Raw genomic sequence first — 13,879 nt, forward strand, 5'->3', positions numbered from 1 at the left:
TACGTCACCTCCTTCTTATCTTCTCTATCATTTCCGGTGGCCTCGATCCCCTCTCACCAGTCGTATGAATGTATATAATTAGTCGGAGTAGTGATGTTATATATCATCTATTTTCATACGATGGTTTATCATATTTTTTGTACGGGCACTTTCTGAAGAAATGCTGCAAAAAAGCGACTTTTTCGAAAAACATAGTTCATTAACTTTTTGGATTATTTTCCCGGTGTGCTCCAAAAAATGAAAGTCACACATAATTGTAGAAAATTTTATATAGTTTTAACATATCGACAAAGTAATTTCTCCCTCAAAACGACCGATTTCAGTGCAAAATAGTGAGATTTTTCAGCTGTCCACTTAAAGTGACCATAACTCTCCAGGGAGTGCTTGTACAAAAAAGTTGTCACCTACAAAAATGGAGCTCTACTTTTGATCTGTATGATCCATTAAAAATCTACTTGATCGGACAATTAGTATTACCATGACACACTTTCAAAGTTCGACCTTTTCAACTGAAAAAAAGCCTAAATTTAATATACTTTTGAGCGGTACTGAATCTCTATAGGGAGCGCTTGTAGAAAAAGGTATTCAACTAGAATCATGTAGACCTAAATTTGTTCTTTACTCTCTCACTAACACAGTGAATTCATTTATGTCGTGGCAATATGTTTTTGCACTTTTCGAAACTCTTAGTGAAATGCTTACAAAAATGTTTTTTTTAACTTAAAAAAATAATATCTCTCAAACACTCTTCTCAACTTGCTTTAATTATTCAGGCACACAAAACCTCTTTTTCAAGTATATCGAGTTTTGCTGGTACATTCCAAGAATAGAAGAGATGAAGAAAAGTCAATAGTAATTTCCAATTAAAAATAGACAGAAATAGTGTATTCCTGTATATATGTGCCCCTCCCCTACTTCTCATCTTCATATACATGTTTTTCGCATCATCGGCATATCATTATGGTGGCACTGGGCCATCCGAAAGTTTTCCGATACGCAGAGATAGAGAAAAGGAAAAATAAAGAAAGAAACATCCTTGGCGGAGAATCCGTGCGTTCTCTCTCCAAATGTCATATTCCTGTATATATAAATCTCCGTATGTAAATGTACCCTTCCTCTTTTATTGATTTTTTAAATAATAATTTTCTCTCAGATTTCGAAATGCCATCACAAAACCTTCTATCCTATGATCTACTTACAACTATGTTCAACTTGAACGATCCCCATCATCTATTAAAACTTTTGAAAAATTCACTAATCAATATACAAGACAATGAAAAGGAAGAAGCAAGTGTAGATCAAATTAAGGAATTGATGAAAATGGAAAAATGGATGAATCTGAAGAGAACTTCCTTGAAGACCAAAATAGAGAAGGCCGAGAAGAAGGCGTCGTCGGAGGTGAGTAGTGCTACAGTGGAGCAAATTTACCGTAACCCATTCATTTTTTTGAATTTCAGTTCGGTGCGTTATTCTTCTTCTTTATTTTATTGTCAGCGATCATCGTATACTTGATCTACACTGGCCAATCAATATCGCTTGCATCAAGATTGTGGCTTAGCGCTGGCGGGATTTTCTTATTGAGTTTTGTAGGGCTGTGCTGTCAAATGATGTGAGTGGAACTTTCCTACTAGAGCGCGTTTGCATTACATGTTTGCAGGTGTAATTTTGAAGAACTTTCATTGAAAAAATTCAAAAGCATGAGTATAGGAGAAAACGATGATGATGATGACGATTTCGAATACCAGAGAAATTTCGAAAAAGTAGAAGTCTTTGAGTCACTGATGATGTTTGAACTGAGAAATCGACATGTGGATCTTATCGATTCTTTTATCGACACAATCAATCCATTGAAACAAAAAGCGAAAGTTTGGAAGAATCGAGAGAGAATTCAGGTGTTTTCTTTTTCCAATTTTGAAACTTTCCCCAGATTCTAGGAAGAGTTTTGATCTACATGCTTGTAGTTGACCATTTTTTTGTACGAACTCTCTCTAGGGGTAGACACCAGAGTTGTACGGAATGACATTTTTCGATTTCCGGAACCGGAATGACGAAATAACCCGGAATTTCGGAATCCGGAAATCGGATTGATTCGATAAATTTGCAAGGCCAAGTCACGTTTTCGAGTGTTTTCAATGATAAATAAAGTTTCAAACTACTTTTGAGGATGAAAACCAGAGTTGCATGGAAGTGAAATTTTCTTATCCGGAAGTCGGAAGTCTGAAGTCGGAAGCGATTTTCCTTATCCAGAAGTCGGAACTCGGAAGTCGGAAGTGAAAAAACGCCCGGAAGTCGGAAGTTGGAAGTCGGAAGTCGGAAGTCGGAATTAGATTTTTTCTCAAACTTTCAAAAACTCCAAGAGAAAAATCATAAAATTCGCGAAAATCAGTGGAAAAATTAGTTTTTGGCTGAAGAACAGCCTATTTTCTGTCCTTTTAGACCATTTTTCCATGCATTTTTGCGAAATGCACTTTTCGAAAATTCCACAGTTATGGAATGACGGAAGTCGGAAGTAAAATTCCTTATCCGGAAGTCGGAAGTCGGAAGTGATTTTTGTTATCCGGAAATCGGAAGTAGGAATGGAAACAAAGCCCGGAAGTCGGAAGTCGGAATTCCATGCAACTCTGTTTCAATGAAAACCAAAAAATAAGTGCTATAGTAGCTTTTTAAACTCAAAAAATTTAATATCAACTTCTGGATTCCGGAAAAATTAAACTCAAAAAACCGGAATACGGAATCCGGAACCGGAATGTCAAAAAACCCCGGAATTCCGGAATTTCGGAAACCGGAATCCGGATTCCGGACAACTCTGGTAGACACCATTGCGTCACCACATCCCTCCAGGGAGACTATCTACAAAAAAGATCTAGATTTGATTTACGATTTATCAAAACTGGGATCTAAAGAACAAATCATAACCTATCTTATTCCAGATGCTCCTCTTCATCATCCTATTCGCAACGTATTTCCTTTTTCGAGTCGTCCACTCCTCTCTACAACTATTTCCATTCCAGAATAACGTTCAACCAGTTATCATTTTTATCGAGACAATTAATTTAATTTTCTTCGGACTTTTCTTCATCTCTGCAATTCATGGGATGTACCAGGAGAACTCGAAATTCTTGAAAAAGACGTTTTGTTTGCCTGAAGAAGAATTGAATCACGTTGAGAAGATTGTTTGAATTTGATAAATGTTTAAAAAAAAGTAATCTTTTAAGTTTTTGTAACCATTTTGTCCAGTAGAAGGAGCTTGAAAGAGAAGATTCTGAAAAGAAGAAAAGGAAAACATCAATTTCTCTAGATAATTTATAGTACAAGAATAGCAGTGAGAGATGCGAGAGGGAACAAAATATAATAAAATCACTTTTTAATACAATAGTTCAATTTTAGAAAGGTCCAGCTGCGAATGAACGATAGAAAAAAGCCTATAAAGGAAAAAAATTCGAATAGTACAACATTTGTACACTCAATCATTACAGCTTCTGGAGTTATATTGTTTTTTTCAAAAAGGAAAAATTGTCGGATTGAATGGCAGAGACGGAAAAAGTAGTAGGAATTCCACTGAACAGAACCGAAGAATGACTGAAAAGAAAACATTATCTTCAATTGTGATTGAGAGTGTGTCATGGTGATGCTTATTGTCCCACAAAATAATTTTTTACGGGATCAAACAGACCGAAAATAGAGCTTTATTTTTGCAGTTGACAACTTTTTTGTATGGACACTCCCTAGAGATTTACATATCGTCGAAGTAATTTCTCCCTCAAATCGACCAATTTCAGTGCAAATTAGTGCGATTTTTGAGCAGTCGTCTTAAAATGACTATAACTTTCTAGGAATTGTCCGTACAAAAAAGTTGTCAACTACAAAAATGGAGCTCTACGTTTAATCTATATGATCCATTAGAAATTTTCATGGTGTGGCATTCAGAATTACTATGACACACTCTCAAAGTTGGTCATTTTCCACTGAAAACAGTCAAAGTTGATACCTTTTGTCCGGTACTGTACGATACTTTTTCCCCAATCTTCAAACAAAAAAACAGAATTACAGAATATCTCACCAAAACTTGATTCCAATTCTTGCAAACGTGAATTTGTCTTTGTAGCGGGTCAATTTGTTCAACGAAAAACTCAACCAACTGCCGCTGGTTCATTTCTGATATCTTCACAGAGTCAACATGTTGGTTACTGTAGTCGTCTTTTTCATCGAATGGTTTCGTAAACCATCTGTAACTTGCGCGATTATGAAAATAAAAATAATGTACTGATGAACATACTCAGAATATTTGAAAATATAAATACCACTCGCTATAAAAGATACGCCAGCACTGAATAGCAACCTAGCTCCAGTTGGAATCAGCTGAGCCGTGTAATCCATGTAGATCAAATATGATACGATGCCAACAGCCATAATGAATGAAATCAAATACGTGATAGTCTGAATTCGTTTGGTTCCGTTAGGGAAGTACGCTCTACTGGTCAATTAGGCAGATACTCTCTCAAATAAAAAATATACGAAAATGCAGATCTCAACGAGTTCTATGTCCCTGACCTACTACGAGCCGGATGGCTATTCGTTAATGTGCCGCAGGCCGGGCTAGAATGGTTTTTTTGGCCATTTTCGCGTTTTTGGCACTTTTTCCCGGCCCGCGGAACAATAACAAATAGTGGTAGTAGTTCACAGACATAGAACTCGTCGAGATCTACATTTTGGTTTATTTTTTAGCTCATAATATTGAGTTAGACGCGAATTACGCGCCGGTCCGGTTTTACGAGCGGTGCTTGCGTTTAAGCTCCGCCAACAACTTCACTTTTCACCATTCTCTTAGGCTTAGGTTTCTTAGAAATTCAGAAAACAATTGACAATTTTTTTCCGAATTTCTAAGAAACCTAAGCCTAATAGTAAGAGAATGGTGAAAAGTGAATCCCAGAATATCGCAGTAAAGAAGTAAACTCAATTTTACCATATTCTTTATATCCACTTTCATTTCCTCTACTTTGTTTTCCAGTTTATTCTTCTCCATTTTCAGCAATTCCTTGATTTGATCTACACTTGCCTCTACTTCTTCTTTATCCTCAATCAATGACTCATTTATCAGTTTTAACAGACTCTGAGGCTCTTCTAGTTTAACGGCTACCCGCAATAGTTTGTAGGTCAGAAATGGAGAAAGAGAGGTTGACATTTTTTAGTTTTAGAATAAATGTTGAATGAAGAAAGGTCAGAAAGGAGAAGAAGAGGTTGGAGATACGGAGATTTCTCCGCCAAGGATATATTCTTTCTTTCTTTCTCCTATTCTCTCTATCTGCATATCGGATAACTTTCGGAAAGTCCAATGCCACCATAATGATTTGACGATTTTGCAAAGAATAGTACACTTTGAGGACTTTCCAAGTTGTCATTTACGAGAAAATCTTTTTTGCGGATATTGTACGACAAGTGTGCCGATGTGAAGCTTGATAGAAGATTCTGAAAAGAAGAAAAGGGGGATTTCAGTTTCTCTAGATAATTTATAGTACAAGAATGGCAGTGAGAGATGCGAGAGGGGACAAAATAGAATAAAATAAACGTTGGGGAGAGAATAGAATCAGATGATGAATTATGCACAATCAGGGGTCTCTGGAGTCGCTGGGCTCTCCGGAGTCTCAGAATTCTTCGGCTGCTCCGGAGACTTCTCTCGACTCGATTCCCATTCCGGATAGTAGACATGTGGCATCTTTTGGAACGTGACCTCTTCGATAAACTCCGGATCGTCAATCTCGTAAACTGCCTTCTCCGCGTCGGTTCTGAAGGCGAGTCGAGCAGCCAAGACAGCCGCCGCTGCAGCGGAATTCTCACGTTTCCGATACAATGTCACTTGAGGAATTCCAGATTTCGCGAGAGAATCCAAGAATCCACCCTCCATCAGATGGAACGAGTCAAACGTTCGACCGTAGAGCACGATGGGCAACGGAGTGACCTTTTCGGGGGCCATTTGTTTCAACGCTCTCATATGCCATTCCTTAATGGTGGCAGCGACCAGATTGCCGACGGTTTCACCGGCCCAATCGAAGACTTTGGAGAGGGTATCATTCTCGACGGCAACTGAAAATAATGGAAATAACCTCTTTTTTCTACTTAAATAAGCCGAAACTAACCATTTGCAAACACCTCACAAAGTTGTGCATAACGATGTTTGAACCAGTGACTGTAGAACATTTCAGTACTCTCACAGACGGTCTTCGGTGGAATTTGGAACTTGTTGGCGATAATATCCACAATCTTGGTAAAATCCGGAATGATCGGGTGGCCTTTCTGTTTGTCTTTCGTCGCATAATACCGAGACGGTTGGAAGACTCGCATCGAATGCTTCTGGAAACTCTCGACAATCAACGTATGAACTGTACGGGCGATCCAATAGGCACCACCGTCGCCGGAGACACTCGGAGTTACGTCGTGTTGTTTCATCTTGCCATGAGTGCCGTTGTAGAAGCATGCAGTGTCGACACCGCATTGAACGGCTATTCCATCTGGAAACGAATGTATATTGTAGTGAAATGCTGGAAATCGAGCCATATCAGCTCGGCACAGTTTTTGCAACTGCGCTCTACCGAAATTCTCTTGGGAAATCTCTTTTTCTCTGAGTCTCTCAATTTTCTTCGATATCGGTAGAGCGCGGTTCTAAGAAGCGTGCTGTGCTAAAAAATCCGTTGAAAATGATGCTTATGAAACAGTGGGAATCAAATCGCAAGACTTGGAAGTTTAAACCACATTTTGTCAATGGAGGAAATGCGCTCTATTGATAAAAAGTATGTTGTTCTTTCGGAAAAGTTAGATAGAAAGCACTCGGAGATTCTGCAAGTGCGCTCCATAGGAAATGAGTGTCGCGGCAAGCACGAGTGCTTTCTATCAAACTTTTCCCGGAGAACCACACAATTGTTATCATTAGAGCGCGTTTCCTCCATTGACAATTGTAATTGAAACCTCCAATCAGGCAGTCTTTCATTACGCATCTTTTTTCAACTGACAATGAGTTATGACTCGATTCGCGATATACTTATCTATCCGATCCGTAACTCGCTTCAAAATTAATATTCCGAATCGAAAAATATACCAAAACCAGCCTGTCTCCCCCGCCTTCGGCGGTTGAGCCGGCTGGTCTCTCTTCATTCACGTGGTCATAGATTTTCGAATGTGCCCGCATGGCTGAGTGGTCCAAAGCGGCGGTCGTGTCCATAGCGCGCCAGTTCGGTTTTGCCCGCTGGCTCAGTTTCTCTTCTCTTTCCAAAACCGCTGCGGACAGTGCCTCAGACAACGCCCAATTGTCTTTTATATATAAGAATGATGTAGATCACAACGAGTTCTACGTCTCCAATACGATACGGCTCGGCGTAAGGTACGTTATTGTATCGCGAGCAGGGCTAGAATGCCAGAAAAGACAAAAATCGTCCAATCAGAGACATATTAGCAGCTCACTCCTTTTACAACTGCGCCCCACAGCAAACGAGAGAGTATCGAAGAGAGACGCAGAGGCATTTTTTCAAACTCTTTTTTTGTAACCTGTGAGAATTTGTGTTGGCGCGAGAAAAAAGAAAAAACTCTGCATCTCTCGTCGATACTCTCTCGTTTGCGGTAAGGCGCAGTTGTAAACGGGGTGGGCTGCTAATATGTCTTTTTTGGCACTCTAGCGCAATACAATAACGAACCTTACGCCGTCCCGTACTACACCAGAGATATAGAACTCGTTGAGATCTACAATTTGGTATATTTTTGGTTCGTAATATTCATTTTGAAACGAACTAAATGGCGAGCCGAATTTCCGAGTCATCCTTACGTTCTGAATGGCGAAAATGCGTGCGTACAACCATCTCAACCTCAGTCATCACATGAAACTCGTCGGCGATTCTATTCGGTGCGGTCTTCAACGCATACTTCTCTCGGAACATTCTCTCCAACCCATCCATCTTCGCATCCCTCACCGGCTCCGGGAACACCACAACGATCTTCTCGATTCTCGCCCATTGCTGCCACGTGTTCGGTTCACCGGTAATCTCCGCCATCAGCTGTGTGATACCGTCGACAATTGTGGCGGTCATCGCCTCCGGACTGGAATAGAAACAATCGATGCCTTGAATCGTGTTGTAATATCGTTTTCCCTTGTTGAATTTCTCCGTCGGATTCTTTTCGATGACAGCGATTCGAGTACACGACAGACCTCCCTCGACACCACAATAGAAAACGCGTGGCTCGTAATCCTCCGGTGGGTATTTATCCTCTCTCGGTGCTGATGGCACCTCGGCAATTGGTGTCGATGGAGCTCCACGACTCGCTAACGACTTTCTTGCACCGGCACGCGCCGCCGCCGCTCCAATTGACTTTCTTTTTTGCGTCATTATCGGTTAGTACTGGTTGATTTGGTTGATACCTGCAAAGAAAATGGGAGATTTTTGCAATTTTTCGGAAAAGCGAACGTTAAAATCAATTTTATAAATTTTCTCGGTTTCTGAACCATTTTTCGCATAAAAACGCTGAAATTCAAGGTTTTTTTACAATTTTTCTCAATTTCTAGCTGGTTTTTTGCATCGTTAGCTTCAATTTTGAGTATTTGCCGTTTAAAAGCTCAAAATGGAGTCAAAAATAGAAAAAATCGGTGAATTTTTTCAATTTAGAAAACCAAGAGAATCGCTTTCCAAAACCTGATGGAAATTCAGTTGCAAAGCGATTCTCGTGGTTTTTCTATTAAAAAAATTAAGAAATTCACCGAATTTTTTAGTTTTTGACCACATTTTGAGCTTTCAAACGGCAAATGCTCGAAATTGAAGCTAGCGATGCGAAAAACCAGCTAGAAATTAAAAAAAAATCGTAAAAATCATCGAATTTCGGCGGTTTTATACGAAAAATGGTTCAGAAACCAAGAAAATTTATGAAATGGAAGCATATTGGCTGAAAATGTTTGAAAATCATGGAAAATCGAGAAAATGATTGGTTTTTTTCAAGGGAAAAGCCCAAAAAACCTGAAATTCCGATAGGCGGTACGAAAAATGATGCAAAAACTCGTGAAAATTGAAAAATATTGGAGTTTTTTCCGATTTTTCGCCAAAAATTACAAAAAATCCACCAAAAACTTTATAAATTCATGAATTTTCTGCAAAAACCGTGAAAAATCGAAAAAATACACGAATTTTCCTTTTGTTTTCAAGAGGAAATCTGAAATTCAAGTTTTCCCGCGCAGAGGTCAAAAATATTCATTTTTTGAAATTTTTTTTGATCTACAAACATGAAAAATCTATTATTTTTAATTTTATTTCACCAACCTCTTCATTTTTCCGTCGGAAATCCGCTAAAATTTCAGCTGAAATTTGTCTGAAAGTTACTTTGAATTTTTCTTTGCGGCGCGGAAAAGTGGGCGTGGCTTCGAATGCAACTCACCGCGCACTTTCAAAAATTGCCATTTATGACGCAATTTTTGGACTAAAGGAGTTAAAAATGGTTTATTTGATGAATATTTACATAAAATTTTTAATAAAAATAGAAAAATAGCAAGATTATCACAAATCAATCTCTCTCAGCACATTCTTCTTCACTTTCTGCTCCAAATAGATCCCATTTTGCTCTTTCGCAGCGAGCACAGCGGCGCCGACCGCCGGCGAATCGCACGGCTCATACATTATGATTTTGTGGGTTCCCGAGCCAGAGAGAGCGTTTACGAAGCCATTTTGAAGAGCTTGCCAGGATTGGAAGACACCGCCGATTTGGACGATGTGCAACACTTTTCGGTCTTCCTGGAAATGAATTTTTTGGGATTTTTTTTGGAAAAACGCGCTCTACCGCTAATTATTCTTACCTCCGACAAATGTTTGGCCACCGTTCTCACATGTCGTCCTAAAATATCGCCCGCCCGTCTAAAAACTTCTGAAATCGCCACGTCATCGAGACGTGTCGCCAGCGAGACGGTGAAATCCGCGATTTTGTGTTTTTCGAAATTCGAGTAGAGAAAATCGAGAATTCGCGTTTTGTCGGTGATCGAATAGTGTTTGAAGAGCAACTCTTTGATGACGTCAGTGTTGAAGTCGGTGATGAAACCGTCCTCAGCGTCGAATAGCATCTGAAAATGCGAGTTTTTCGGTGAGAAATGAGATTTTTGGCAAATTTTGAATGTTTTTCGCTTTTTTAGAAGAAAATGACTGATTTTTTTGAAACTTTGATGTAAAAAATCGTGATTTTTGACTTAAATTCTAGAGAAAAAGCAAAATTTTGAATTTTCTTCGGAAAATTCTTTTTTTCCAGCGTTTTTTGTGCTAAAAATCGAAAAATTAAAGATTTTCTGACCGAAAAATGCAAACGCGCTCTACCGCAATTCATCTTCATCACTAGAGCGCGATTTCCATATTTCTGGTTCCACTGTACTGTGCAATTGCGCTCTATCGAAATTTGATTATTAGTAGGTAAACGCGCTCCATTGAAAAGTGTCGAAATTTGTCAATAGAGCGCACTTTCCTCAGATTTTGCTTTTTTCGCTAGAAATTGCGTAAAAGTGAATTTGTAAAGTAAAAAAGAGTTTTTGAGAATTTTTGGAGTAAAAAATAGCAAAAATTGCGTAATACAAATGCGCTCTAATGACAATTCTCGGAAATTGTCTGTAGAGCGCACTTTCCTCGTATTTTCGCCGATTTTGTTTAAAACTTGATTTTGAAGTCAAAAAGTTAGTTTTTCGTTGTTTTTTGGGGTGAAAAATAGCAAAAATAGCAATTTTTCTGGTGAAAATTTGTTTTCCGATTGTTTAATAAATAACAAGTGCGCTCTATTGACAAAAATTGCCTATAGAGCGCATTCGCATCGGAAGCTCGGATTTTGATGATTTTAATGTTAAAAATTGCAAGAAACCTTATTTTTTAGGTGTAAAATTAGGATTTCTGAGGTTTAAAATGCGATTTTCAGCAATTTTCGCATTGAAAATCTCGAAAAACCCCAATTTTTAGGTGAAAATTGCGGAAAAGTGAATTTTTTGGTAAAAAAGTGTTTTTTGAGGACTTTTGGGGTAAAAATAGCAACAAGTGCGCTCTATTGAGAAAAATTGTCTATAGAGCACATTTGCATGAAAACTTGAAAACTTGCTGTAAAATTACGATTTCTGAGGTTTTTTCGCATGAAAAATCTCGAAAAAACCCGATTTTAAGGCTAAAAAATGGATTTTTTGTCATTTTTGTGACTAAAAATACCGGTAAAATTGATTTTCGCACCTGAATAGCCTCCCTGGCAATCCAAAACGCACTTCCACCATCACCGACTTGATGTCCCCACCCGCCGGCACCCTTCACCACCCCATCCCTCCGTTTCATTCGACACGACGACCCAGTTCCCGCAATCAGCACAATTCCGTTCTCCTCCGCGGGGAAGTTTGCCAATAACGTCATCACCGAATCCGACGTCAAATAGAAGTTGGCGGTTATCGATTTTCCGTGATTCCGGCGGAATTCCTCGACGAATTTCCGATTGAATTCCTCGTCTTCCGCACCGGATAGGCCGAGGCCGAGTGCTCGCAAATCACGGATTTCTAGTCCCTCGGCCACGAAGACATCTTGAATCCACGTGGCGATTCGTTGGCAGACGACAGTGTAATCCGTTAGAAAGAAGTTCGTTCCGCGCGTTGATGACGTGTATTGACGATTCGTCGCCGCGTCGATTATCACTAATTTCGAGCCGGTCGCTCCGCCCTCAATTCCAGCATACAGACCAAGGGATTCTCTGGAAATTTCACGAATTAAGCTCCGCCCACTTTTTGAAAATTCGGAAAACTGCGAAATTTCCATGCTTTCGCGCAGAAAATTGTAGAAAGGGGTGTGGCCTAAATGTGGGCGGAGTCTCAATAACGCGGAAATGCTGGGATAAGCTCCGCCTACTTTTTGAATAAAAATTGGCTTAAAACTGCGAAATCGACTGAAATTTCATAGTTTCGAGGGGAAAAATGGTTGAAAGGGGCGTGGTCTAAATGCGGGCGGAGTCTAGAAAAACACGGGAATGTTGAGATAAGCTCCGCCCACTTTTATGGCTAAATATTAAGCTCCGCCCCTTTTCTGTATTTCGAAACTGTAGAAAATCCAAGTTTTCGAGATGAAAACCGCAAAAATGGGCGTGGCCTAAATGTGGGCGGAGCTTCGAAATTTCAAGTGAAACTTTTATATTTTCGAATAGGCTCCGCCCACTCTCAGATAAATTAGGCTCCGCCCCTTTTCAAGCCACGCCCACTTTTCTGTCTTTCGAACCGAAAAACTGACAGAAAATTGCAAAAATCGGGCGTGACCAGGAAGTGGGCGGAGCTCAAAATTTGACATTCTCGAAGAGGCTCCGCCCACTTCAGAAAATTAAGTTCGCCCACTTTTCTGTATTTCGAACGGAAAATATGAAAAGTACAAAAATGGGCGGAGCTTTGAAATGTAAAGTTGAACTTTAAAATTTTCGAAAAAGCTCCGCCCACTTTTAGAAAAACTTGTTGTAAAAAAAGCTCCGCCCACAATCAGGCCGGATCGTGTTTTACTAACTTCTAAAGAAAACCCTATTTTCGACCATTTTTGCAGACAATTTCTTCTGAAAGTGGGCGGAGCCTCTTCAAAAATTTTGGTTGAAGCTCCGCCCACATTCTGCGAGCAACCATACTTTGTCATAGTGAAAATGTCGATCGTCTCGTTGTCGGTCTCGATTCGTCTCGTCAATTCGACACGTAGAAATGGATATTTCGAGAGATACGGAGCCAATGTCCAGCTGTCGCTGAAAAAGTGGAAAAAAACTTTTGTTTTGTTGAAAAATCGATAAAATTTTAAATTTAAAAGTGAAAAGTGACAAAAAAAGAAGAGACAAAAGATCACATTGAATAGTCAATTCGTGGTGTCAAACTAGAGAGAAATATTTATTATTTTGTCGGAGGCACTGTCTGCGTCTCCCCTTTTGCCACACTCTCTCTCTCTCTCTCTCTGTCTCTCTGTGTCTCTCTGGTCGTACTCACTCTCTCTGTTGGTATGCGAAGTAGATCACGGCGTGCTCGAACTTTATCAACAATTGGGCGAAAGTGTCGACGAGCGGACGGAATGTCGACGGATCGAAGAACACGTCGGAGGCGATGATCACTGAGAGATTAGACAGTGAGGAGGAGGAGATGACGGACGATACGGATTCACGGCTTTCCCAGTCGAGACCCTACAGGAAATGACACTGTTTAAGGGGGAGAAAGTGTGCGGCGGGATTGCAAATAGGCTCCGCCCACTTTTCGGAATTTTTAGATGTAAAACAGCGAGAGGGAGAGAGTTCTGTGCGGCGGAACTGCAAAAGGGGCGGAGTCTGGAAAGAATAACTCGAAAATGGAAATAGGCTCCGCCCACTTTTCGCATTTCTGGAAGAATGAAAAACTCAAAACTTTTTTGTCTATTTCTTCGAAAAAGTGGGCCGAGCCTATTTGCAATTTTCAAAAATTTAAAGGTTTTTTCCAATTTTTCGTTGATTTCTGTCGATTTTAGCGTTTTCCACACTTTTTCTGGTCGAGTTTCGAGCAAAGTGGGCGGAGCCTAATTGACTGTTTAAGGGGGAAAAAGTGTGCGGCGAGATTGCAAATAGGCTCCGCCCATTTTTCGGTTTTTAGAGAAATATTGAAGGCGGTGCTGGAACAGGTCAAAATATCAAATTTTCCGAAAAAATGAGGAAAATTGGAGTGTGCGGCGGGATCGCAAATAGGCTCCGCCCACTTTTTCATTGAACTTTTTTGAATGTTTTTGGAGAAAATTGGAGAAATGGGGCGGTTTTCAGCTGGAAAAGTTAAAAATTGCGGTTTTTTTCGAATTCTTACAACCGCGCTCTACCGAAACCGAAGAAATTTGTGTGCGAATTTGAGAGACTCAGAGAAAAAGAAACATTT

At 39.8% G+C, this 13,879-nt stretch overlaps 3 protein-coding genes across 3 annotated transcripts; 1 reads left to right on the top strand and 2 right to left on the bottom strand.

The window, feature by feature from the left end:
- Nucleotides 1–1,161: 1,161 nt before the first annotated feature.
- GCK72_004502 (uncharacterized protein) lies at nt 1,162–3,179 on the top strand (the record flags this gene model as incomplete). The annotated part of the gene is made up of 4 exons (XM_053724713.1): nt 1,162–1,398; nt 1,458–1,609; nt 1,658–1,892; nt 2,931–3,179. The coding sequence occupies 4 exons, from the start codon at nt 1,162–1,164 to the stop codon at nt 3,177–3,179; spliced, it is 873 nt and encodes a 290-aa protein (XP_053588907.1).
- Nucleotides 3,180–5,596: 2,417 nt separating this feature from the next.
- GCK72_004503 (uncharacterized protein) lies at nt 5,597–8,369 on the bottom strand (the record flags this gene model as incomplete). The annotated part of the gene is made up of 3 exons (XM_053724714.1): nt 5,597–6,081; nt 6,135–6,506; nt 7,811–8,369. 3 exons carry the CDS (start codon nt 8,367–8,369, stop codon nt 5,597–5,599), a joined length of 1,416 nt encoding a protein of 471 aa, XP_053588908.1.
- A 1,155-nt stretch (nt 8,370–9,524) lies between these two features.
- GCK72_004504 (uncharacterized protein) lies at nt 9,525–13,358 on the bottom strand (the record flags this gene model as incomplete). The annotated part of the gene is made up of 6 exons (XM_053724715.1): nt 9,525–9,758; nt 9,821–10,081; nt 11,217–11,721; nt 12,631–12,741; nt 12,977–13,167; nt 13,350–13,358. The coding sequence occupies 6 exons, from the start codon at nt 13,356–13,358 to the stop codon at nt 9,525–9,527; spliced, it is 1,311 nt and encodes a 436-aa protein (XP_053588909.1).
- Between the last annotated feature and the right edge of the window lie 521 nt (nt 13,359–13,879).

The sequence above is a fragment of the Caenorhabditis remanei genome, chromosome II (genome assembly GCF_010183535.1).
Source record: "Caenorhabditis remanei strain PX506 chromosome II, whole genome shotgun sequence".
In the NCBI taxonomy this organism is placed as follows: Eukaryota; Metazoa; Nematoda; class Chromadorea; order Rhabditida; family Rhabditidae; genus Caenorhabditis; species Caenorhabditis remanei.